This window comes from Nycticebus coucang, chromosome 8 (genome assembly GCF_027406575.1).
Source record: "Nycticebus coucang isolate mNycCou1 chromosome 8, mNycCou1.pri, whole genome shotgun sequence".
Taxonomy (NCBI): Eukaryota; Metazoa; Chordata; class Mammalia; order Primates; family Lorisidae; genus Nycticebus; species Nycticebus coucang.
In genome coordinates, this window is record NC_069787.1 from 84,174 (window position 1) to 109,257 (window position 25,084).

Genomic DNA, 25,084 nt, shown 5'->3' on the forward strand with positions numbered 1-25,084 from the left:
TGACAGACTGTCTGAATGCTTATGTTGAAGTCCTAATACCAAGACTTCAAACTATGACTGCATGTGTAGACAGGCTCTTTAAAAAATAATCAACAAAAAATGAGGTCATGATATTTAAGAATGCTGCTTATAGTGCCTGAAGAACAGCCAAAGAGCCTGAATGACAGGGGTCAGAGGAGGGGCTGAGACTGGGCAGGGAGCTGCACTTGGCACAAAACACAAGCCTCCACACTAGGTAAACAGTGGCCCCAACTCAAGCCAGCGCCCCTACCCCCACAATAGCAGCCACCCGTTCCCCCACTATTCACAAATGCACACTATCATTCATCTATGTTTGCATACACAGCCCTTTGCTTGGAGTGTCTGCTGCTTCTTGGAAATTGTTACATCCTTTCAGACTCAACTCAAATTGTCCTGCTTCCTCTCCAAATCCTCTGACCCTCTGTTCCCTCTCAGGCCTCCACTCCCTGCCTAGCCCTCTCAAGTGACAAATACATGTACCCTCCTAGGTGATAATCAGGTCCTAAAAAGAAGATGGGGCTGGGAGGTGCCTCACGCTTATAATCCCAGCGCTCTGGAGGCTGAGATGGGAGGATCCCTTGAGCTCAGGAGTTGGACACCAGCCTAAGCAAGAACAAGACCATGTCTCTACTAAAAATAGAAAAATTAGCTGAGAGTCATGGCAGGTACCTGCAGTCCCAGCTAAACTTAGAAGGCTGAGGTGGGGCGGTGCCTGTGGCTCAAGGAGTAGGGCGCCGGTCCCATATGCCAGAGGTGGTGGGTTCAAACCTAGCCCTGGCCAAAAAAAAAACCACACACAAAAAAAAAGAAGGCTGAGGTGGGAGGATCACTTGAGGCCAGGAGTTTGAGGTTGCTATGAGCCAAGCTGACACCATGGCACTCTACCCAGGGCAACAGAGTGAGACTGTCAGGAAAGGGAAAGGGAAAAGGAAAGGGAAGAGCAAGGGTTAGAAAGGGAAGGGAAGGAAAAGGAAAGTGGGATTCTTCTATGCTCAGCCCTGAGGTCTCAGTTGTAAGAGGCTGTGGATGGGTCAGGGACAAATGACAGTATGGACAGGCTCCACACAGGGTGGCTGAGGTCATAAAGGGAATGCTCAGGGCAGTGGAGTCTCTCTCCAGCATTGGCAGCGTGGTCTCAGGGAAGGGTGACACGTTCTTACAGTGCCCCCAGTGAAGCTATCAGGAGGAAGAGATGGGTATCTAGGCTGCAAGCCCGAAGAAGCACAGGTTTTCTAAAGACAAGCGGCCAGTATGCAATGGGCCACCCCAGCCCTGAGGGGCCAAGTGTCCTGAGCACTGAGACATGCAAGCAGAAGCCACCTGGGAGGCACTGCGAGCCGACTCTCGGAGGTAGGGTGGCACCATGAGTACTGACCACCCCACTCCACCTCAAACTAGGCATTGTAGGGCCATCGGGACAGCACGCACACTAGGGAGCACTATTTCCTTGTGGGGTGAAAGTTAAATTTAAATTCACGAATTAAAAAGTATTATACAGCACCATCCCATGTGTTCATATGTACATAGAAAATAGTCCTGACAGATGCACAGAATGTGGAAGAGACAATGGACACCCTTCATCTGCCATTCATGTATATTTTCTAGTCTTTCTAAAATAGCATGCTGACTCTGTCTTCAAATAGATACACAGCAAAACCCCACAATGACTCAAACATGCTACCCAAGGCATAAACAGGCTGTGAGGAGCAACTCTTTCTCAACAAATGACCCTCACTGGCCTGGACCCAACAGTAGGCCCTCGATCTTGTTTTTCCACACAGGACTCTGGAATGGTAGACCCTGTCACCCTATAAGCACCACCACGACACACATTCTATCAACTGGCCCTCACAACTCTGTGAGGTGGGGGCTTTCGTTATCCCTGTTTTATAGATAGGGAAACTAAGGCAGCAAGTGACTGGAGAATCCCCTCCACTGGTGAGCAAAAGACCCTGCCAAGTGAGCTCATGTTTTCTGGAAGGAATCGCTTTTAAGTCCCAACCCTAACCTATGGGAAGGATCGTCAGAATCTTCATTGTCCTGCAAATCTCTGCACTTCTGCCAGCCCACTGACCCTGAGGTCTGGGGAGTGAGGCCAGGTTCCAAGTGGCTGTCCCCCTCTGGAGGGCCCATGTGTCCTCAGCCAGCCCTACCTGGGGCACCAAAAGACCCTGGTCCCTATCTCCCCCCAACCTCACGACCCCACCCCCACCACCTCTCAACACCTAGTATGCACACAGATGATATTCATCATCAGGTCGGCCGTCATCATGCCACAGTCAGACAGAAGGAAGGGCACCATGACCTGGCACAGGACAGTCAAGACAGACTTGGGGAGGATGCTGTAGGGGGGATTAGGTGAGCTCACAGCTGAAGCCTTGCAGCTTCTTGCCCCAAAAGTGAAACTGCAGGTTCAATTGGATGACCACCATGGTCAGGCCAGGAACGACATTCCCAGGAGCAAGCAGTCCAAAGTTGTCCTCCTGCCCACACCAGGACACTCTTTTGAAAAAGTCCATACAGACAGAGGCTTCTCAGTTGCTAAGTGCCTGTGCCTGCAAAGGGCTCCCGACAGCCCTTCAGCCGAGGGCCAGAGCAAACAAATGACGGACAAGGGCCAAGTGACTCCAGGCCTCCTGAAAACTCTGTCAACCCCTACTATCCACTCCCCAAAAGGCAGGCCATCCTCAGACAGGCTGCGTGCCCACAGGGACCTCCCTCTATTGGCCTGCCACAGAGGCTCACTGTCCCCCAACTCCAACCTCAACAGCAGCCCCAGCCTCACTGGTTTAGGCTGAATAGAGACCCCAAGCGCACACAAGGCTGGCTTTGGTAAGCACCCATGTAGAAGCCTGACATCTCGATGTGTCCGGGCTGGAGAGACCTCAACACAAGGGACCCACCTGCTCAGGCCAGCTCTTCAAAACCCAAGGAGTCTTACTCTTCAAGGTCAGCAGTCTGCAGGTCCCCAAGACTGGTCACTTGACTCCAGTGTCTAGGAGCTCACAGCCACAGGAAGAGGCCATGGTCAGAGAAGAAATGCCAAAAAGACTCATCAATGTGCTTCCATAGCACCCTCACCTTCTTCCACCACGAAGGTTGGTCTAGCCCTGCTGATCACCCTGACCCAGGAGAGTGGCCAGGAAGCCCCTGTGGCTCCTGGGTTTCTACTGCAGGGTGTGTCCCCTGCATATTCCACAGCCACCAGGAACAGAATGTCTAGGCCGGGGGGAGGGCAGGCCAGAGCATAGATGGGGGCCACAGTCAGTTGAGGCCCAAAGCTGAGGGTCAGATTCACACTTATGGGCCAGAGGGGTACCTGCCTGGTCTGGGGCTCACTTGCATTCCCACTCCTGAAGCATCACCCTCTCAGTACCTTTCCTGGTTCTCTCCTACCAGTCTATCTACTCTCAAGTACAAACCTCAGCCTGGTGTCCAAAGCTTGCACCAGTCTGGAACCTAACGGCCTCCCCAAGACTACGTCTCCTGCCTAAGGGCCCTGACCTCCTTTGGCTCCCCACTGAGAGATGGGAATTCTGTCCCTCCCCTCCACTTTGTGACCAATGACCTGACCAGGAGAACACAGGCGGAGAGACACTGTAGCAGTCAGTTTCTGGACCTGAAAATCTGCCTTGAAAATCTGACAGCTGCCCCATCCTGCCTCATAGGTGCTCGTGCTTGAATAACTACCCACCATGTTGGGAGAAAGATCAAGCAGTCACACAGAGAGACCCCTGTCAGTGTTCTGGCCAAAGACCCAGCCAAGGACTCCAGTGACAGCCAGCAGCAGCAGGCCGGTCATGTGAGTGAGCCATCTCGGCTGCTAAGGAGACACGGCCATCTTCATTGAGCCCTGCCCAACTTGTAGATATGGAATCAAACTGAACCATAGACAGTTTAGACAAGCCACTAAGTATTGTCCTTGTCATACAGCAGTATATAACTTGGACACCGGGGAATCCTCCCCTGCACACTTGATTTTTCTTATTTCAGTTATACCAACCTCTCAGCCCAGCCTCTCCCCAAGCCTTCGGACAACATCTCTAACACTCTCCTAGAAGGGTCAAGCACCCCTAACTCAGCCAGCCTTTCCCAGCTGTTTCCTCCACTGTCACCTCTCCACAGCTGCATGTTCTCAAATGGTTCTGCCAGAAACTAAGCCTTCCTCTGGCCCTGGCCACCTTGAGCCCCCATCCAACCTTCCTGTTCCCAAGTCTGTCTTACAGCTATTACCCTGCTCTAGTCCACAAACACTAATCTCACCATCACCCTGATGAGCTCTAATGCATCTCCTGCAAAAGCTCATACATGATTTTCACAAGCACAACCCATACATAAGGAATTCACTTACCCCAATATCCTCAGCAGCTGTCAGCTCACTGACCAAGAGACAGGCATTCGGGCCCTTTGCAGTCTGGGAAGACACATTCATTCAAGCCGCTCTCCTTCTAGTATGCAGTCATAGAAAATTCTCTTGCCGCCTACATAAGCCAGGCCTGTGCTCCTCTGTAGACCACGGAAATGCCAAATGAGGTGCCAACTCTCATCAGGCCTGGGAATAAGGCAGGTGCTCATCCTGAGTCTCCCAGCTTCCCAGTCAGAGTCTAGTAAATCTCTCCCCACAATTCCTGGCACACTTATTCTGAGCCTCTCCGCAGCCATATTCCACTGGTGCCCAACAGAAGCACAGGTGGCAGGTGTGTCACCCTCCCTCCCCAGAGCACGTTCCTGCTGGGAATGGAGCTGCGACTCACTGTGTGGGTGGAAATGTGGGAGAGCAAGGCCGAGGGATTTGAGGCAGAAGAGGGCACACTTTGGAAGTACTTACATAAATTGGATTTTTATGAAATGTTTTTGTTGGTAAGAATCAGGTAGGGGATGTGGATTATGAAAAATAGAAGACATGGATATCAAAGAGAGTTTGTACACAGGAAGACCACAAAGAGCACAGGGAGCCCCAAGTCTGCTGAACAATGTGCTGGGAGCTTCAGGTTCTCATAAAAGAGAAACAATCTCTTTGGGTTGAGATAAGAACAACTTCTTTCTCCCCCACTCCCAATATAGGTATGGCATTAGTCTATCTGCCAGCAGGTTCCTAGAAACTTAATTGCCTTCTGTGGAAACTGTGTGCATGATCAAACCTGCTGTCTGCTCTTGAATCCTGCTCCTAAGTCTTGTTCCTTGATGTGTGAACTGCATCCCAGTTCCTTAGTTTATAAATAGCTTAGGGTGCAGTAAAGTAGTTACAAAAGTAAGTGAAACAGTAGTTTAGCTGAAAGTACTTTGAGAGTGATGATGTGATGTTTTTGTCTTTCATGACTATTCATTTGCTCATTTGAAGATAATGTAGGTAATAAATACTGAGTTAACCTGGAATAAAGGGCCTTTCCTATTCCTTGCATTAGATGGCGATGGTCCCCTGGGTCCACTCTTTTTAAATCCTATTTTGTCTCTTGTCTTTATTTCTTTCATTCTCTTGTCACCATCAAGCATTGGGGATACGCACAAGTTGTGTAGGGCTGGCCTCTACACACTGCCAGGACCTTTTGGGGTGATTCATGACTTTACCTTACAGGTAGGACTCTGGTCCAAAGGCCAGAGTACACCTGGGAGCCAGACAGATGTGTTTGGAGTTTTCCAGTTTAGTAGATAACAGCAAAAACAAAAATGTAATTATGATCTATGATGGGGGTACGGAACCCAAGGCAGGATGTGAGCACAGAGCAGGTGGAACACATGTACACATGCAACAGCCTGAAAGAGAAGGAAGCAGTGAAGGATCAGCAGTGTCCCTGGTGTAGCACTTCATAAATTTCTCACAGCCCGTTTATAGTCAGTCAACCACTGAGCTCTAAAAATACCCCTGGCGACAAGAGTAAATGCTCATAGGTGGCATAGCACTCCATTTTCACAAATAAGGAGAGGCAGGCCCTCACAGGCTTTGCTCAAGGTCATACCACAAGTCAGTGTCAGAGCAGGCCGGAGACCCAGACTCTCCATCCACCTCTGCCCCCACTCCTACCTGCCCAGGCCACTACTGCCTGGCTTCCATGGCTGAGAAGATCATTTGTTCCAGTGAGAGTCAACCAGGAGGAGGCAGACAGAAATGGCATGTTTCTGAGAAAAGTCTTGCAGAAGCTACCTGGTGAGGGGTGTTGGTGGCACAAAAGCCCCTCCAGCGTCTCTAGCTGCCGAGGCTCAAGGCACTCAGCGGAGCAACCTCTGGACAACGGGCTGTTTTCTTTCAGGACCAGCACCTCTCACATAGTTTTGGATGTGGTCAAACACCACAATGGAATACGTCATTGCCCTCATCAGCAGAAAAGATGTGGAAATAAACCACCACGTGCACAATCTCATGTAGGAAAAGCTCTCTGATTAAATAAGTTACAATTTTTACAAAAACATATCTCAAATTTCTTTAAAAAACTGAATGAAAAATAAAGATGAATACACACACGCATCTGCACAGAAAGTTCAGAAGATATATACCAAAATGTTAAAAGTAGTTGCCTTTGGGTAGAGGGATTATAAATAATCTTTGTTTTATAATTTTCTATCCTTACTACTATGGTTATTTGCTTTTATTGTTAGGAGCCTAAACCCTTCCCCCTACCTCCCCTCCCAGAACAAAAAGCCTACCTGGCCCCATCCCAAGAGTTCCCCCAAAGATCCTAGCTGGTCAACACCTTCCAGCAACCTGTGGAATCTTCCTCCCCTACCCCCAGTACATAAATAAGCCTGCAACTATCTTCATGGCAGCTGCCACCTGTGCTCAGGTGAGTCTCAGACCCCTTTCACTAAACTTGGCCTGAACCTCTCCTGGTCTCTTCTCTGAGTACACTGCCAAACTCCTTTCATCTGGTGCCAAAAACCCAGAACTGGCAGTTGGTTAGTCCCAACCACCCCAGTTCCCTCAGAACCTGTTCCAGTGTTGCCCAGACCCAATTCCATTGACCCACCTGTTGGAGATTTTTTAGAGGATTTCATCCCATCTGCTACTGATAGTTAGTGCAGTTCCTGAACACCACATAGAAGTCCCCTTGGCCTGCTCCATGCCTCTACGCTGTCATGTCCCCTTCAATTTCCTCTCACTTAACCAGATGTTTGTTTTCATTCCCAGTGCTGGGCCTGGTTCAAGCTTCTAGCCCCAGAGTCATGAGTCTCTGAGAGGACCAGGGGATACCTAACCTCTCAAGAGAATCTCCTTCACTTCAACAACTTAGGTTTTGGAGAACAGGGGATGCCTGCTTTTCCACCCAGGTAGGGGAAGAACATCAGAGACATGGGATAGGGCCCTTCTGTCCCCTCAAGGGAAACACACCAGGGGTGTCTTCTTTGACAATATAAAAATTTAGGCCTACCCTGTCAATGGGAAAATTTGGCCAAAATACCTCATTTTACTACAACACAGCTTGGCCTCAATACAAATTGGGTAATGGGTCTACATGGCCTGAGAATGGGACCATTCTCTTCAATGGGACCATTGACTTCAATATCTTAAAGACTCAAATAATCTCCTCCAAAGAAATGGCAGATGGGACAAAATCGCCTGTATTCAGTCCTTTTTTCTCCCTCTGCTCTTGCCCCTCTCTGTGGCAATCACACTTGATCTCCCAGATACTCCTACATCAATCCCTCCCCTCAGTCTTCCCTGGATTTTCCCGTCTTCCCTCCTCCATGGATTCCTCAAGCTCCCGCTGCTCCTCCTAACCCACCCCAGGCCTCCAGGCCCTCCCCATCTTCCCCATCACCTGAATCCCTCCATGCTCCCTCATCGCTAGCTTCTCCCTGGCTTCCTTTCCCACCCTCTGACTTCCTCAGTTACCAACTTCCCCCCTCATCAATTTTCAAGCCCACAGGCCACACACCCCTACAGGCCGCCACCTTCTACTAGGCCATCGACTTCCACCCAAGTCTTCCCAGTCGCCAGCTCCACCTGCTTGCTGAGTTCCCCAGTTATCGTCTCCCCCAGGCACCCTCTCTTCTCTCCCACATACAATTTCCCCTCTGAGATAATTTCAGAGGTCAAAAGTCATGATAAATCTCTCAAAGCCAAAATTAAAATCCAGCACTTTTTCCTGTCTAAAACCTCTTCAGCTCTTCACTAATTTAAATCTTAATACCAGAGAAGAACAAAATACTTCATCTCCCAGTTGGCCCCATCTCTTACTTGGTCCCAATATTCGGCATAAAACAGCCTCAGGCCCCACCAACAGAGCTTTTAGACTTGGCCTTTGTGGTCTTTTAACAGATGTGGAGAGAAGATAGAGAAAATGGGACTGGCAACAGCCCAGAAGGCAGAACAGTGTCTTTAATACTGACTGCCACTTTAAGTCTTCTTCAGAGATAGTTACTCAGAAGACCCAGGCAAGACAACCACACCCTTCTGTAAGATGAAAATCCTACCTCTTGCCCCCACTAGGACTGTATATCCCTGAAGTAAAGTTCCTTAAGAAGCATCGTCCACTGGAACCCCAGAACCGTGTCTTGTCTCTAGAAGCAAGAATGTATCCTCCTTAGAATAGGAGACTACTTCACATTCTGCAACCTGTGGTTCCTCAAGTTGACAAGCACTGCTTCCACCTGACCAACATGTCGGACTTCGAAATGGACTCAACTCCATCACACCAGAATGGCCTTAGGTAATTAAATCTCTGACAGAGGTAAGGAAATTAATTCTAGCAAATACTAAATTTTAAAGACCTCTATTTCTCTCTCCTATCTCCATCATTAAAAAAATAAATAAAATACAACCCTCTATCCGTATACCCCAGTTTCTCAATTCTCTTGGAGATAAAAGTTCTTTTGCTTACCCTTTATTAATTTCCAGTCATTCCCCTCTATTGAAAAAGATCTGTAGCTTCCTTTCTCTGACTTCTAAAAAGCCACAACTTCTTCCTTTTCTTAATGTGCTCTAAATTTTCAAACTATAAATTTTCTACCTTATTTCACCTAAAAATGTCTACTCCCATATGTTTCTATGTTTACATGTCTGTACACTCTCAATGTAAAAGAGCTCTAATTAATTGACTTAAAAAACAAGCAAGCACTTAAACATTTTATCAAGAACATGAGAAAAAAGTTAAATACCTTTTAGTTCACATGACCTTTGTAACCTTTCATAATGAAATTTGTTTTGAGATTATTAAATTTATATGTTTAAGATCACAATACATTAATAAAGATAGTTACATTTCAGGTGACCATCAGAAAAACCAGTCATACTACAAAAATGTTTTTCTTTGCCCCTGTAACAACTAGCCTAAAGAAAAACAATCCTAGTAGCCAAATAAGATTTTATTAAAAGTGGTTTCATCATTAATACAACAAAATAGTTTAGTTTTCTCTTTTAAAACCAAATCTCCTTTCCATCTATAATTATGACCAATGTAAAATCTTTACCATCCACAAACTATTTTACTTTAAGTCTTCTTAAACAATAGTTTATAATCAGCTATAATTCAAAATTTATTTCTTTTAAAAATATCATGGAAAGAACTGAAATACTCTTTGATAATTTTATTTAAAACAGTACTCATTCTCTTACTGTATTTCCCAACGCCATGATAAATACTGAGTTAAATAACAAAATTTATCTAACATCTCCAGAATGAAAAACTGTTAAATTCCTCCTGGCCTGGCCTTATTCACCTCTCTAGGCCTAAGGACTATAACAAAAAAGACAGTCCTATAAAGTTCCAAGGGCCAGGGTAGCACCTGTGACTCAGTGAGTAGGGCCCCAGCCCCATATGCCAAAGGTAGCAGGTTCAAACCTGGCCCCAGCCAAACTGCAACAAAAAATAGCCAGGCCTTGTGGCGGGCGCCTGTAGTCCCAGCTACTTGGGAGGCTGAGGCACGAGAATCGGCTAAGCCCAAGAGCTGGAGGTTGCTGTGAGCTGTGATGCCACAGCACTCTACCAAGGGCAAAAAAGTGAGACTCTGTCTCTAAAAAAAAATAAAGTTCCAAGGGCCAATTTAAAGTGATAAAACTAGTAAGTATCTAGTTCCCTTGTCTTTGTCTTTAATTTTCCACTTGGCCTTACAAACTTCCTTAATGACTTCTTAAATAGATCACAACACTTACAGCCTAAAAACGAAAGTCTCCCAGGACAGACCAGATCCACATCAACCTAAAAGAAATCCTTTTAATTCTTACTATTTTTCACCACTACTGCTGAGTTTCTGCAAATGCTGTCCTAGATTCAACTCTCTGGACTCTGAAAACCCACAGACCCTCCAGAGTTTGCTTCCACCCAAGGCAAATTCCCTAGAAGCCCAGCCCACCACAGAGTCCAGACTCAACTCACTACACAAAAACTTTAAAACTGCGAACTTTGATACGCTACAGTTTAAGAAGTCTTACTCTTCTGTCCTCTTTCTTATACTTTTACCTAACCCACATACCAGATCTATCTCTCCCTTTACTCATACTGGGAAAAGATTGTTGTTCTTTATTAACCAAGTGAAGACAATAAAAACTAACATTAACTTTACATTTCATAAACAGGCACTAGTAAATCTGATTAGTGCAATTTAAAATCTATACATAGTCCTAGTTCTTTTAGCCCCTCTGTGAGGCCCCTTGTATTCCTACTTTGAGTTCTCACTTTTGAATCCGACATTTTTACCACCTATAACCTTCACATAGAACCAAATTCGGGCCCTATCAGTTTCTCTCCAGTGAAACCCCTTCCCATCTCTAACTAGCTTTGAAGACCATCCACTTTCAATCCCTCCCAATGACCCAAATGAGGTCCGACAGGCAGGACATCACTCTGCCCATATTCCACAGGAAGCAGTTTCAGAAGAAGAGATCTCAATCCATAAATCCCCCGTTTTAAGCTCATTTTACAAAGAAAGAAATGTAAGGATAATCTCTGTAGCGAAAGAATAGAAAATTATTAACTCATAGTCTGTCTCTCTACCTACTTTCTTTTTGTCAGCAGCCCCATCCCTATAAATTCCTGTTTTCACAGACCAGTCAGGAACCCAGCTACAAAAATAAATGTAAATTCTCTTCACATTTCACAACTCCTGTCTTTTAAAATCTGTTCCTTTAAGCTTCAAGTAATTCCTGAATATCCAGGATGGATGAACAGTCACACCTAACGATTAGACAAACCTGAAAAATGTCTGTCTTCAACCTTACCTAAGGAAAGCAGACACAGCATTCACATTTCATAATGCCTTATGAACACAACTATAATTACTCTTTTCTATTTTCCCCTTTAAATCTAGCTACTCACTAAACCTCGGGACTGATGTTCTACCTTTCTTCTATTAAAATACTATGCCATTTTCTCGCTTTTTTTTTCACTCCCTACTTTGCTCTCTTTTTTTCATCTCTTCCCCTCACTCTCATTAATGCCTACACCCAAAATTAGAACTCCCCCTCCGCCAAGACAGGCCTACTGTCCAATCTTCACTCCTCAAATTAAAAACACTACAAGAACTGAACACTGCTGCCCCTTTATCCTCATACCCGCTGATAACCTCACTGACCACTGCATCCAAACTAAATTCTACCTCTTCCCTAAAACACACTCTGTTACAGTCCCACATAAACAACCTCTCACCAAATGTAATTCTAGCAAGAACCCTTTCCATCTGGGACATTACAAATGCCCCCAAAATACCCAGGAACTCAAGAACTACTCCTTTGCTTCCACTTCTCCACTTGCCTTGACACCACTGTCTTTTCCTGTGTGGAATCTCTGGCTATCTATGCCTTCCAACAAATGGGACTGAGACTTGCACGCTAGTCCTGCTTTCCCCCAATATAGCCCTCCTCCCAGGCAATGAGCAGTTTCCAGTCCCCCTTCACACCCTGTTAGAGCTGAGCATGCCATCAATTGGACTCTCTTGGTTGGACTGGGCACCACAGCAAAAGTTTCCACCAGAACTGCCGGATTAGGAATTGCCACCCACCAGTTCCAACTAAAGTCCACTGAACTGGCTGAAAGTCTCCAGGAAGTCTCTGATCAGTCACAACACATACAAGATCAGGTAGACTCCCTGGCATCAGTAGTTCTCCAAAATTGTAAAGGCTTGGATTTGCTTATGGCAGAGAAAGGAGGCCACTTTCTTAGAGGAGGCATGTTATTTCTACACTAACAAGTCAGGCCTGATCGAAGAGGGCATCACCTGACTGGGAACAGGTCACTCATCTATGCTCTCAAAATGAGGGATCCTGGTTCAAGCCCATGGGGATGCTGGATTACACTCACTTTAGGCCCCCTTTATTGCAATCCTCCTGTTATTAACCACTGCCTCTTCTGTCATCCAATCCCTGTTCTCATTTATTCAATATAAGCTAAAAAAAGGATCAGCCACAGTTGCAACCTAATTCCTACTACTCCCTGAATCCCTCTCTTAATGTATCCCAAACCCATGTGACCCTACTAATACCCGACTCATCCTACAACTATGGCCCTATCCAGCAAGAGGCCCTTCCGGAAGACTGACCTTTGACCCCATCACCCCTTTTAACAAAAGTCAGAAATGTTAGGGGCCTAAATCCTTCCCCTTCCAGAGCAAAAGGCCTATCTGGTCCCACCCCAAGAGTTTTGCCAGAAAGACCCTAGCCGGCCAAAGCCTTCTAGCAACCTGTGGAATCTTCCTTCTCCTCCCCCAGTACATAAACAAGACTGCAACTATCCTCACTGCAGCTGCCACCTGTGCCCAGGCGAGTCCCAGTCCCCTTCATTAAACTTGGCCTGAACCTCTCCTGGTCTGTTCTCTGGGTATATCACTGAACCCCTTTCATTTATAACCATCAAAAAATAACAGAGTGTAATAAAGTGAGAAAAGTGGTTTTTCCTGCGAAACTTTAAAACAAAACATGTCAACACAGCTATGTCTCATAATCCAGAAAATCAAGAAAATGATTTAAGGGCTGGACGTGGTGACTTACACCTGTAATCCTACACTCTGGGAGGCCAAGGCAGGTGGATTGCCTAAGCTCACACGTTTGCAACCAGCCAGAGTGAGGCAAAAAGCAAGACTCAACCTCTAAAAATAGCCGGGTGTTGTGGCAGGCTCCTATAGTCCCAGCTACTGAGGAAGCTGAGACAAGAGAATCGCTTGAGCTCAAGTTTGAGGTTGCTGTGAGCTATGATGCCACTTGCACTCTACCGAGGAAGTAATTTAAAAGAAAGTGATTTAAAAATAGTTCAGTGGCATAGTAGAAAAATCTGAGAGAGCTTAAACTAGACTCCAGGCTGCACTGAGCCATACATAGCATCTGGGTCGAGCAGGAGTTTTGCGATGACTTTGAACAATCCCCCCCCAAGATGGATGGTGGTCAGCCTGCATGTGCAGAGTTCATCAGCACCCTCAAAAGGGCTTCTGGAACAGGCAGTGCAGGCCCCACAAAACCCCTGATCCGTAGTTTCAGCTGGGATATGGGCATCAGAACCTTGGGCCTCTCCCAGGCCCCTTTTTCTTCTGGCGGGGGGTGTGGTATTTTGGGAAGCAGGCAGAGGTTCTGGAATGCATTATCACCATTCCTGGCTTTCATCTCTGACTGCACTACTCATTTTCCCAGGAGCATTTTCCACACAAGGTATCCAATTCCTTCCTCAGGGTTACTTGATCCAGAGCAGGTTCTAAAACAGATGGTCAATCTTAAAGGCCTAATTCTTCCCTCATCTTGTTCAGGCCTCAGTGATCAGACTAATTAAATTTTAAATAATTGGGAAGTGTCTTCTTTATTTTCTGCTTATCGTGGCTGGCAAATCCCACACACAGATGAAAATGAAGGACTCATGTATTTGTCTGCCCTGTGCAGGCTAGCCTGCTCCTGTAGCTCCTTGGAGGAGCCCTCCTGCTTTCAGGCCCCCCTGCAATGCCAACACCTCCTCCACCAGGGCCCCCTCAGCCTCCCTGGATTCATAGCCTCACTGCCAACTCCACAGGCTCTCACAACAGCTGCCTGCCTCACTATGCACCATGAGGGCAGGACCTGTCTACCTGGCCCATGGCATGCAGTGCATGGCACCTGATGAGTAAATGAATGAACAAATGCACAAATGGAATTACAGAAAAACAAAGGAAGAGAAACCCAGCCCACCTCCCTCAGGTGCAGTGGCAAAAGGCTGAAAATGATCGTGATGATGTGCTGCCCCGACATCTGGTGAGAACAGGAGGGCCTCAAATAACATCATTGCAGGTGCCCCTACCCACTCTGCTCCCATATATAAGGCTCCCAAACAGCCCTCCTGCACACAGGGCAGGCACTGTCCCTCCTTGTCCCCTGAGTAGCAGGCTTGCCACCTTGTAGAATTCCACAAATAAGTTAGTTTCATCCCCTGCAGGAACCAGGGATGGAATTGCCCTCTTGTTAGCACATAGCTGCTCCTCAAAGCTCCTGCTGGTGTGCAGTCCTCTTCCCCAGGCCATGGGGTTAACAAACCGCCATGGCTCTCACCTGTGCAGTGCCAGGCACGGTGAGTTCGCCATCCTCAGAGCCCCAGGGTAGGACCCTCACTGCAGGGTGGAGAGGAAGCTGTCAAAACAGGTTGGGCTTGTCAGCTGGGCACCCATACAGCCTTGCCCCCAGTCACCTGCTTGCCCTCCTGGCCTTTCTAGGCTGTCCCATGTCTCTGAAAGGTCATGACCCCTGCCTGAAGCCATCCCCAGCCCATTCCTCTCAGCAGGTGCACATAATGCTCATCCCAGCCCACCCCACAGGGCTGATTCCTAACTACCCCTTCTCATTTTCTGGAGACTCTTCACATTCCTGCCTACTCCATGCATTCCAGTGGGTAATTCTGTCCAACTTTCAGAAAGGGTATTAAGTTGGATGAGCCTAGCCTAATCCAGCAGGCTCTTCAAAGGAGTAGGAAATGCCTGAAGTCAGAGGTGGAGAAGTGAAACAGATTCCACACTGCTCCCCTTTGGAGATAGAAGGGCCATGAGGCAATGAACAGGCCTGGCCTCAAGATGCCAAGAGCTGCCCCTGGCTGAGAGCCAGCAGTACTACTGAAATGAAGAATATAAACACAGGAGATTAAGTTCTGACAAGAATGATCTTGAGACTGAGACTGTGATTTTGAGCTTCCTCCAGCAGCTCAAAGAGAGAACTCACCTGTGGAGCATCTAGACCTCAGCCTTCAAGCCCTTTAGCACAGACCCTGGCTGCAGTAGGCCTGCACTTACAACTGACAGAACTGTTAAGCAATGGGCACTGTTTTAAGCTGCTAAATGTGTGATAATTTGTTATACAGCAAAAGAAAACTGACACATGGACCAAGTGTGACCAAATCTTCTGATGTTAAAGGAGCTGAATGCCGACTTCTAATGAAGAGTTTCCATTTTATTGAATGTTTGCACTAACTGAACATTACCCAACTCAACAAGCCCTCTTCAGAACAGCATGTTGTCTGTGGACAGCCACCTGGAACTTCTGACTTACACCATGCAAAGAGAGCAGGCTCGTGGCAGAGCAAAGTCTCCCCTTCCTCCTGTGAACACATCCCTGCCCCGACACATGCTGCCCTGTGCAGCCACTTGGGAGTGGGGACTTGTAGGATAGGCAGCACCTGTTTCTAAGGACACAGGCTAATAGTCTTAGAAAATAAATGATAGGGCGGTGCCTGTGGCTCAAAGGAGTAGGGCACCAGGCCCATATGCCAGAGGTGGCGGGTTCAAACCTAGCCCCAGCCAAAAACTGCAAAAAAAAGAAAAAAGAAAAGATAAATATTAGATTTATCTTAGAGAAGAAAGGTAAATCTACCAAAAAAATGAATTCACAGTAAGAAACCATCAAAAGGAAAAGTTACAAGATAAATGGAAAAACTGGGAAATATATTTACAGTCCATAGCACAAGAATCAACTTCCCTAAACACACTCAACCTCACTCACGGTAAAAAATGCGAGGGGCACCACAGCACGTGGCAGGCAGCAGCCTTTGGGATGGCCACCACCCTTCCTACCTCCATGTGATATGCCTGTGCCACCACTTCCCGGGGAGAGTGGGTGAACCCAGCATCTGCTATAACAGAAGTGATCGATGGGACTCCATTGCAGTGACTAGTTACAAGAGACTGTGATTTCCATCTTGCCAGGAGGTTATTTTCTTCTCAGACTGCACGCTCTGATGAAATGGCTGCTGTGCTAGGGACATCTTCATCAGGAGCACTGAGGGAAGCCCCTGGAAACACCAGTGAGAACTGAGACTCACATCCAATAAAGTGTGACCATGTGAGTGAGCCTGGGCAGCAAGTGCAGCCTCAGGAGGACCCTGAAACAGAAAACTCAGCAAACTCTGCCTGGATTCCCAGCCCAGAGAAACCACAAGACAGTAAACACACATTACTGCAGCATCTATTAGCAGTGATAGAAATCAGTATGCAGTATAGTCTTCCATCCAGCAGACTGGGTGCTGTTGGTATTGAAGTTCATAGCAACCTCAAACTCTTGGGCTCAAGCAATTCTCTTACCTCAGCCTCCTAAGTAGCTTGGACTACCGTAGCTGGGACCTTGTTAAAGGTCAGAAAGGTTGAAAATAAACCATATAGATAAATTTCAGGAACAAGCACTCCCCAACCGTTCTGGAGCAAATGTAACAGTCGTATTGCCAGGTAGTGACTTGGTGATGTCTGTCAAAGTCGTGAGTGCCATACTCTTTGGCCAAGCAGTTCTATTTGCAACAATCTCTCCTACTGATTTACTCAGACATGTATAAATGATGTATGTTCCCCTCCAAATTCTCATGCTTAAGTCCTAACACCCAGTGCCGGGAGCAGTGGCACACACCTGTAATCCCAGCACTTGGGAGGCGGAAGTGGGTAGATTGCCTGATCTCACAGATTTGAGACCAGGCTGAGCCAGTGTGAGACCTTGTCTCTAAAAATAGCCAGGCATTGTGGCAGGCACCTGTAGTCCCGGCTACTTAGGTGTCTGAGGTAAGAGAACTGCTTGAGCCCAAGAGTTTGAGGTTGCTATGAACTGCGATGCCACAGCACTCTACTAAGGGCTACAAAGTGAGACTCTGTCTCAAAAAAAAAAAAAAAAAAAATCCTAACACTCAGCACAGTATGTGACTGTTTTGGGAGACAGGTCTTTAACAAGTAATTAAATTAAAATGAGTTCATTAGGGTAGCCCTAATCCAATGTGACTAATGTCTTTATTAAAAGGAGATAGAACACAGACACACAGAGAGAGAAGGAAAACAAGGGGAAGACATGAGACAGGCTTCAAAAGTAGCCAACCCTGCTGACACCTGGATCTAGAACTTCCTCTAGAACCTGAGAAAATAAGTTTCGGTGGGTTCAGCTCCACCACCCCCCATCCCCCCATCTATGGTGCTTTGTTATGACAGCCCATGCTGACTGATGTTAGTGTCAAACTTTAAAGTACATCAGAAGGGATATGATTAAATAAATTTTGGTATATCTGTACAATGACATTACACTGTGTCTGAAATCCAAATCCTCACACATTTCAATTATATGAGCTTAACTTGGGTTAAACTTTTGAAGCTTAACTTGGGTTAAACTCAGTCTCTGCCACTAGTAACTAAAGAATCTTACTCTCTATATACAGAAAAATCAGTATCTGAGAAGGTATGCACCACGTCCATTCAGTTGGACCTGATATGCAGCTGCCTATTCTTTAGGCAGTATTAGACAATGTCCCTTTACAAAGTCCCCATTTAATTCCCTCTTACCTGGAAATAGTTCAGAAGCATGCCAGCCCAGGACAACCCTAGGCCTGCAAACACAAAGGGCACAGCCACCTGGAGGCCCATGGACAAGGCAGTCTCCTTGCTGTACTCAGTATCCAGTGGTTTGGGGGCCACCCTTTGGCTCGTGGAGACTCTCAGAGGTCTACCCTCTGGGGCTGCAAGGAGTCTTGCTGTGCTGAGGGGGTGTGGCAGCCCCAGCTCCTGTGGCCTGCCACAGTCATCTGGCCTCCGCTGTCGGCTCTCTGTCCCATCCATCTGAAGACAACTGAGCATGTAACAGCCCAAGCCTGGGAAGACACAAAGCAACAAGACTGTGAGGCTGAGTTTCTGACTCCATGAAGCCAGGACACCTTAGGCCCCCTCAGACTCCCATGCAGCCCACAACTCTTCACTCAGCTCCTGTCCTATCCACCTCCTACACCCACAATTTATAGCAGTGTGTTTTTCAGTTATGTACAAGGCTAAGAACAAAGCATACACACAGAAGAAAGCAGTAAACATATATGAACTGATGTCAGCAAAACTCTGAAAATTCTCTCTTCCATAAAAGCAACAAGATAACCAGCAAAAACTGTCAGAATCAACTTTTTAGAACTCTAGAAATTAATCAACGGCTTGTGGCAATCCAGGAAGTATCCATTCAAGAAAAAACAAGGAATCTCACAAAGAACAACCACATTGTAACATCCATGATGCTGGTAACACTGGAACTTTCCTCAGTCCCACTGTCTACTTTCCAGCTCTGCTTGAAAATGAACAGCCCACAACTCTAGTGACAGCAAGTAGCCTGGAGGATGCAGAATGGGGCTGGAGCTCTTCCAAATCCCTATTCCCAAAGAATTATTATTTGGCACATGTAGGTTTCCCAAGAAGACCCCTCTTGTAGGACAGTCTGCATTTCACCCCACTTGTAGTTCAGTTAGTCCAAAAATCCTCTGCCATGGGGGAAGTTAGTCAAAGACAGTTATAGGCATGGTGAGTAACAAAGGGACAAATAAGAGACTAAAGAAAAGTCTTAAAAGGAAAAGCTGGGGAATGCCATGACTACGGGACTTTTGAAAAGTTCCCATATGTTCCTGGGAATCCAGAAGGCAACTCATGGAGAGGGCAGTATTCATGCCCAGGACTGGGCACACATTCAGGAAATGCCTGAAAGGACCCAAATTCTCGCCTCTCTAGTGGCTGTGCACAGCAGGAGTTAAAGGCTGAATGCGGTGTGCCTCAACATACACACAGAGCCCCCTGGTCAACTTACTCATTACTGAAATGGGCTTAAGGAAAATCTATAACCAATCATTAGGTGACCACTAAGAAGAGATTTCCATGGCTATGAACAACAAAGAATTGTGTGCCCTTATAGAATTCATTCAGAAAAGTCGCCGAGCAACAGCAGCAACAACAAACCATAGGGAGAAGAAAGAATCTCATTTCCAGAGTTGCCACACTGTATTATTTAAAACATCCAGTCTTCAACACCAACAAAAAAGAGATATGCAAAGGAATAGGAAAGTATGGCCCATACACAGAAAAAGACAATTAATAGAAATTTTCCCCCAAGGAAGTCTAGACATTGGACTAACTAGACAAAAAATGTTGAATTGGCAAATTTAAATATACAAAGAACTTAAGGAACTATGTCTAAAGAAGCATGGGAATAATGTTTAATCAAATATATAATATTGATACAGATACAAATTATTTTTAAAAAATAGAAATTCTGGAGTGGTAAAGTACAACTACAATGTAAAATTCCCTAGAGGAACTAATAGCTGATCTGAGCAGGGAGAATACAAAGAATCATTGAACTTAACAATAAATCAAATGAGATTGTTCAGATTGAAGAACAGAAATTAGAAAGAATGAAGAAAAATGAACAGGGCCTCGAAGAACTGTGGGACCATCAAATGTACCCACATAATCAATTTCCCAGGAAGTGAGGAGAAAGGAAAGTGGGACAAGAAGAATATTTGAAGAAGCAATGAACAAAAACTTTCCTGATTTGATGAAAAGCATTAACTTACACATACAAGAAGCTTGACAAAGCTTCACATATGAGGGACCCTCTGTGAAATCAATAGCTCATTTCTCATCAGAAACCATAGAAGCCAGAAGGCAAAGGACAACATTCAAAGTGCTAAAAGGACATAAGTGTCAACCAAAAATTCTATAATTAGTAAGACTATCATTCAAAAATAAAAAGAAATTAAGAGATTTCCAGATAAAAGGACACTGAAAAAGTATGTCACTAGCACACCTGCCCCACAGGAGATACTGAAAGTTGTCTGCCAGGCTGACAAAAGAGTTCCAGACAATAACTCAGATGCACATGAAATGCAAGGCACCAGTAAAAGCAACTATATAGACAAATTGTTTTAGGTATAAACATATTTTTTGTTAGTAATTCTTTTTCCCTTATCTGATTTGAAGACGACTACATAAATCAAGTTGAAATTCAGCTGTTATTAATCCAAAGTAGATGATTATAAACTAGGGTGCTAAGAAATTAATTAAAAAATAGTAAAAGAAATGACAAGAGAAGAAAAATGATATACTGGAAAATGTCTATTTAACACAAGAGAAAGCAGTAAAGGAGAAGTAGAGGGGGAAAGACATAAAACAGAAAACAAATGCAAAACAGCAGACATAAATCCTATCTTATCAATAATTACATTAAATATAAATAGATAGCTTGGAAGTAAAAGGATTTAAAGAGACATACAATGCAAATAGTAACAAAAGATAACTGGAGTTCCTTTACTACTGCTGTCAGACAAAACAGATATTAAGACAGGAATTTTTATTACAGACAAAGAAGGATATTTGGTAATGATAATGATAAAACAATTACAAAAATGCACATACCTAACAAGAGCGTCCCAAAATACATTAAGTAAAACCTGATAGAATTGAATAACAATCGTTACAGACTTTAATACCTTAATTTAATAATTGATAGGACAATTAGAACATTACCAAAAGAAGACTTGAACAACACTATAAACCGATTTGATCGAACTGACATCTACCCATATAACACTCCAAGAATAGCCGAATACACATTTTTATCAAGTGCATGTGGAACATTTTGCAAGACTAACCTATGACAGGCAAAAGAAATGAGTCTTAATAAATTTAAAAGAAGTTAAATCCTCAACAATATATCCTCCAACTCCATAATAGCTGGTGATTTCAACACTCCTTTGACAGAACTGGACAGATTCTCCAAGCAGAAATTAAACAAAGAAGCAATGAACTTAAACAAGACCCTAGAACAAATACACTTAACAGACACATACAGAACATTTCTTCCTAACAAAACTGAGTATACGGGGAGGGGCAAGATGGCCAACTAGAGCCAACTTTCAACAGAAGCTCTCATCCAGATGGAAGGATAATGACCAGAAAGTACCCACCCAATAAGCTGAAGATTAGGAGCTGAGCTGAGAGAGAAGAGTGATAACTGCACATCACCTCTGCGGAGGCAAGCTACAACTCCAAGAAAGCAAATTTCAGGTACAAAACTCATCCCAAATAAAAAGAGTGTCCATCCTCTCCCCAAAGAGAAGCTTTTTGTTTGTTTGTTTGTTTGTTTGCTCGCTGTGGGTTTTCTACAGGCAAGCAGTGAACTGAGGACCTCTTGTCTCACCCTACAGGAGAGAGTAGCTGGAAGCGGGGAATACTTCTCCAGCAGGATCCTGATATGACCATGAGCACTCTCTTGCCAGGCATGAAAGTTGAACTAAAGTTTTCCCTGCCATTCCCAACTTCCAGTCCACCCTTCCCCCGTTGCTTATTGGTCCAGAAGCCTAACCCCTGCAGAGATTGTAATGTCTGCAGTTTATTGCCAGGACTGGACACTGCAGGGCCATGGTAGAAAAGCTGCACTATAACAGTGAGCCCAGCAGTAGTGCAGACAGACAAAGAGGTAGAGGCTGTCGGGCTTAGCTCCAGGAAAGTGCAAATCAGTGGTGGGAGGAAGCTTGTGAGCCACATGCCCTGCCCTGCTAGAGTTGCCATGTGACCCTGTTCCCAGAGCCACCACGCCCCATGCTCCTGGAGCCACCGCTCCAGCGGCCACCCTGGCCATGGGAGCTGCCTGGGAGCCATGGGAACTGCACAGGGATAACACCCATGAAGATTCAGCAACAGCCGTGTGATCCTGCCAGAGCCTAAGTTTGGTGAGACACCTCCCCAACTCTGAGGACTGCCAGAGGAAGGCAGACCTTACTCTATAGGGATACCAGTGCTGCAGAGTGATTAAGCAAAGGCACAGTGGCTGAGAGAAAAAAATATTTGCTGACTTGTTATCCTTAGGTTCGGGCTGAGCTCAGGAGGAACATTCTCCAGTTGCTACTGAGTACCCGAGGCAGGCAGGCTTCAGCTCCCCCAGCCAGCTGGTGGCAAAGGGTGGTGGCCAGGCCAAGGGGGCATTGAATTTCCTTTGACTCTAGCATGCACAAAGCCCTGGCACATTTTCTTATTGAAGGAAACAGGACCACAGCCCCATGAGGCTACCAGTGACTGGGTGTGAAAGAGGTGCAAGGTTGGGAAAAGAGACACTAGCCCCCAGATCCAACTCTGCTACTGGACAGGCCTTTCTGACTCCACAGAGCACTGGAGCAAGCCACACTTGAGCAGCCAGTAGACCTTTGCTATCTAGTTGCTGGAAGCCTTTCAAACTCTCCCACTTGAGAGTTGGTACTGACTGGAACAATTGGTTTAAAACTCCTGACCTGGGCCAATCACCGAGGACCCTCCAAGGCGGTATTGTGTGGTAGCAGGAAGAGTTGATTTTCCTCTTCCAATTGTTGCCTATGAGGGGCGGGGTGTCTTAGTTGCTTGTATTTCTCTGAGACTTGAACCCAGAGTCACTGATCCACTAGGATCAGACAGAGACCAGCTGAATACAAGACAGAGCAACCTAACCCCACCACACCAAGCAGGTTCCCAGAGTCTCAAACTGTAATACTGTACGGGTCTTTCGCAAAGCTGTAGGGGAAAAGGGTACAGTCACCAGTCCCAGATCCCGGGCAAAGGGCTGGTTAACCACAACTCCAGGAGTCCCCAATCCAATCTCAATGTACCTGCCCATCTAGCCAAATGGTGAAAAATAATCATGGAGTGGAATCAGCGAAAAAACTCTGGCAACAAGAATAATCAGAGTAGATCAACTCCCCCAAGGAATGACAAAAGCAGACACACCAGATGATCCCATTCATAAACAAATGGCTGAGATGTCAGAAATCGAATTCAGAATCTGGATGGCAAATAAGATTAACAGATGGAAGTAAAGTTGGAATTAGAAATTCTAGGAAGAATTCAAAAGTTGTCTCAAGAATTCAATGAATTCAAAAACAAAATCACCAAAGATTTTGACATTGAGAAAAGAATTTGCAGTCCTCCAAAATATGAGAAATACAGTAGAATACCTCAGTAACAGAATGGAACAGGCAGAAGAAAAAATATGTGACACTGAAGACAAAGCTTTTGAATGCTCCCAAACACTCAAAGAGGAAGTGAAGTGGAGAGCAAAAACAGATCATTCTCTTAGAAAGCTGTGGGACTACTGCAAAAAAAGCAAATATTCGCCTTATAGGAATCCCTGGAAGAGATGTTCCTACAGGCACGGAAGCTTTACTCCAAGAGATAATCAAGGAGAACTTCCCCAATATAGCATGAGATACTGAAATTCAGATAGCAAAAAGTTTCACAACCCCAGCTTGACTCAATCCAAATGAAGCATCTCCCAGACACATTACAATTAACTTTGCCAAAGTTAATATGAAGGAGAAAATTCTGCAAGCAGCCAGACAAGAGAAAACCATAACCTACAAGGGGAAGAATATTAGAATAACTGCAGATCTCTCTGCTGAAACTTTTCAAGCCAGAAGAGGGTGGTCATCGACTTTTAATCTCCCCTAAGAAAATAACTTTCAACCCAGGATCCTGTATCCAGCAAAATTGCGTTTCATTTATGATGGACAAATTAAATACTTTAATGACATTCACATGTTGAAGAAATTTGCCATAACCAAACCAGTTCTTCAGGATATTCTTAGACCTATCCTCCATAAAGACCATCCCAATCCTATACCACAAAAGTAAACTCACTCGGAAACTTTTGATCAAACTCCAACTTCCACAGTGGTGAAAGAATAAAAAATGTCCACTGGACTTTTGAAAAACTCGATACCCAAAATTTTAACAGGCTTATCAATATTCTCCATTAATGTTAATGCCTTAAACTGTCCTCTAAAGAGGCACAGGTTGGCTGACTGGATACAAAAACTCAGGCCAGATATCTGCTGCATACAAGAATCTCATCTTACCTTAAGAGATAAATATAGACTCAGGGTGAAAGGATGGACATCTACAATTCAGGCAAATGAAAATCAGAAAAAAGCAGGTGTTGCAATATTATTTGCAGATATAATAGGCTTTAAGCCAACAAAAGTAAGGAAAGATAAGGATGGTAACTTCATTTTTGTCAAGGGAAACACTCAACAGGATGAGATTAAAATTATTAACATTCATGCACCCAACTAGAATACTCCTCAATTTATAGGAGAGACCATAACAGACATGAGCAACTTGATAACCCTCAGCACCATAACAGTCGGAAATTTTAACACACCATTGGCAGTGTTGGATAGATCTGAAAATAAGAAACTAAGCAAAGAAATTCTAGACTTAAACTTAACCATTCAACAATTAGAGTTAACAGACATCTATAGACCATTTCATCCTAACAAAAATGAATATGCATTCTTCTCATCAGCCTATGGAACATCCTCCAAAATTGATCACATCTTAGGTCACGAGTCTAACCTCAGCAAATTTAAAAGAATAGAAATTATTCCTTGCATCTTCTCAGACCATCATGGAATAAAAGTAGAACTCAGTAACAACAGGAATCTACATACTCATACGAAAACATGGAAACTAAATAACCTTATGTTGAATGATAGCTGGGTCATAGAAAAGATTAAGAAGGAAATTACCAAATTTTTGGAACAAAACGGTAATGAAGACACAAATTATCATAACCTCTGGGATACTGCAAAGGCAGTCCTAAGAGGGAAATTTATAGCACTGCAAGCTTTCCTTAAGAGAACAGAAAGAAAGTTAACAACTTAATGGGACATTCTCAAGCAACTGGAAAAGGAAGAATATTCCAACCCCAAACCCAGCAGAAGAAAAGAAGTAACTAAAATTAGAGCAGAATTAAATGAAATTGAAAACAAAAGAATTATACAACAGATCAATCAAAAAGTTGGTTTTTGGAACAGGTCAATAAAATAGATATACCTTTGGCTAACCTAACCAGAAATAAAAGAGTAAAATCCCTAATTTCATCAATCAGAAGTTA

The 25,084-nt window shown here is 44.9% G+C and overlaps 1 protein-coding gene across 2 annotated transcripts in view; it reads right to left on the reverse strand.

Moving 5' to 3' along the window:
* Positions 1-25,084, reverse strand: part of SLC41A3 (solute carrier family 41 member 3) — a 132,899-nt gene that overhangs the window by 69,097 nt on the left and 38,718 nt on the right. For both annotated transcript variants that reach the window (XM_053599771.1, XM_053599770.1), the window contains exon 2: positions 17,698-18,002. In XM_053599771.1, the coding sequence (XP_053455746.1) occupies positions 17,698-17,988 (291 nt within the window). In that variant the 5' untranslated portion in view covers positions 17,989-18,002. The remainder of the gene's footprint in view (positions 1-17,697; positions 18,003-25,084) is intronic.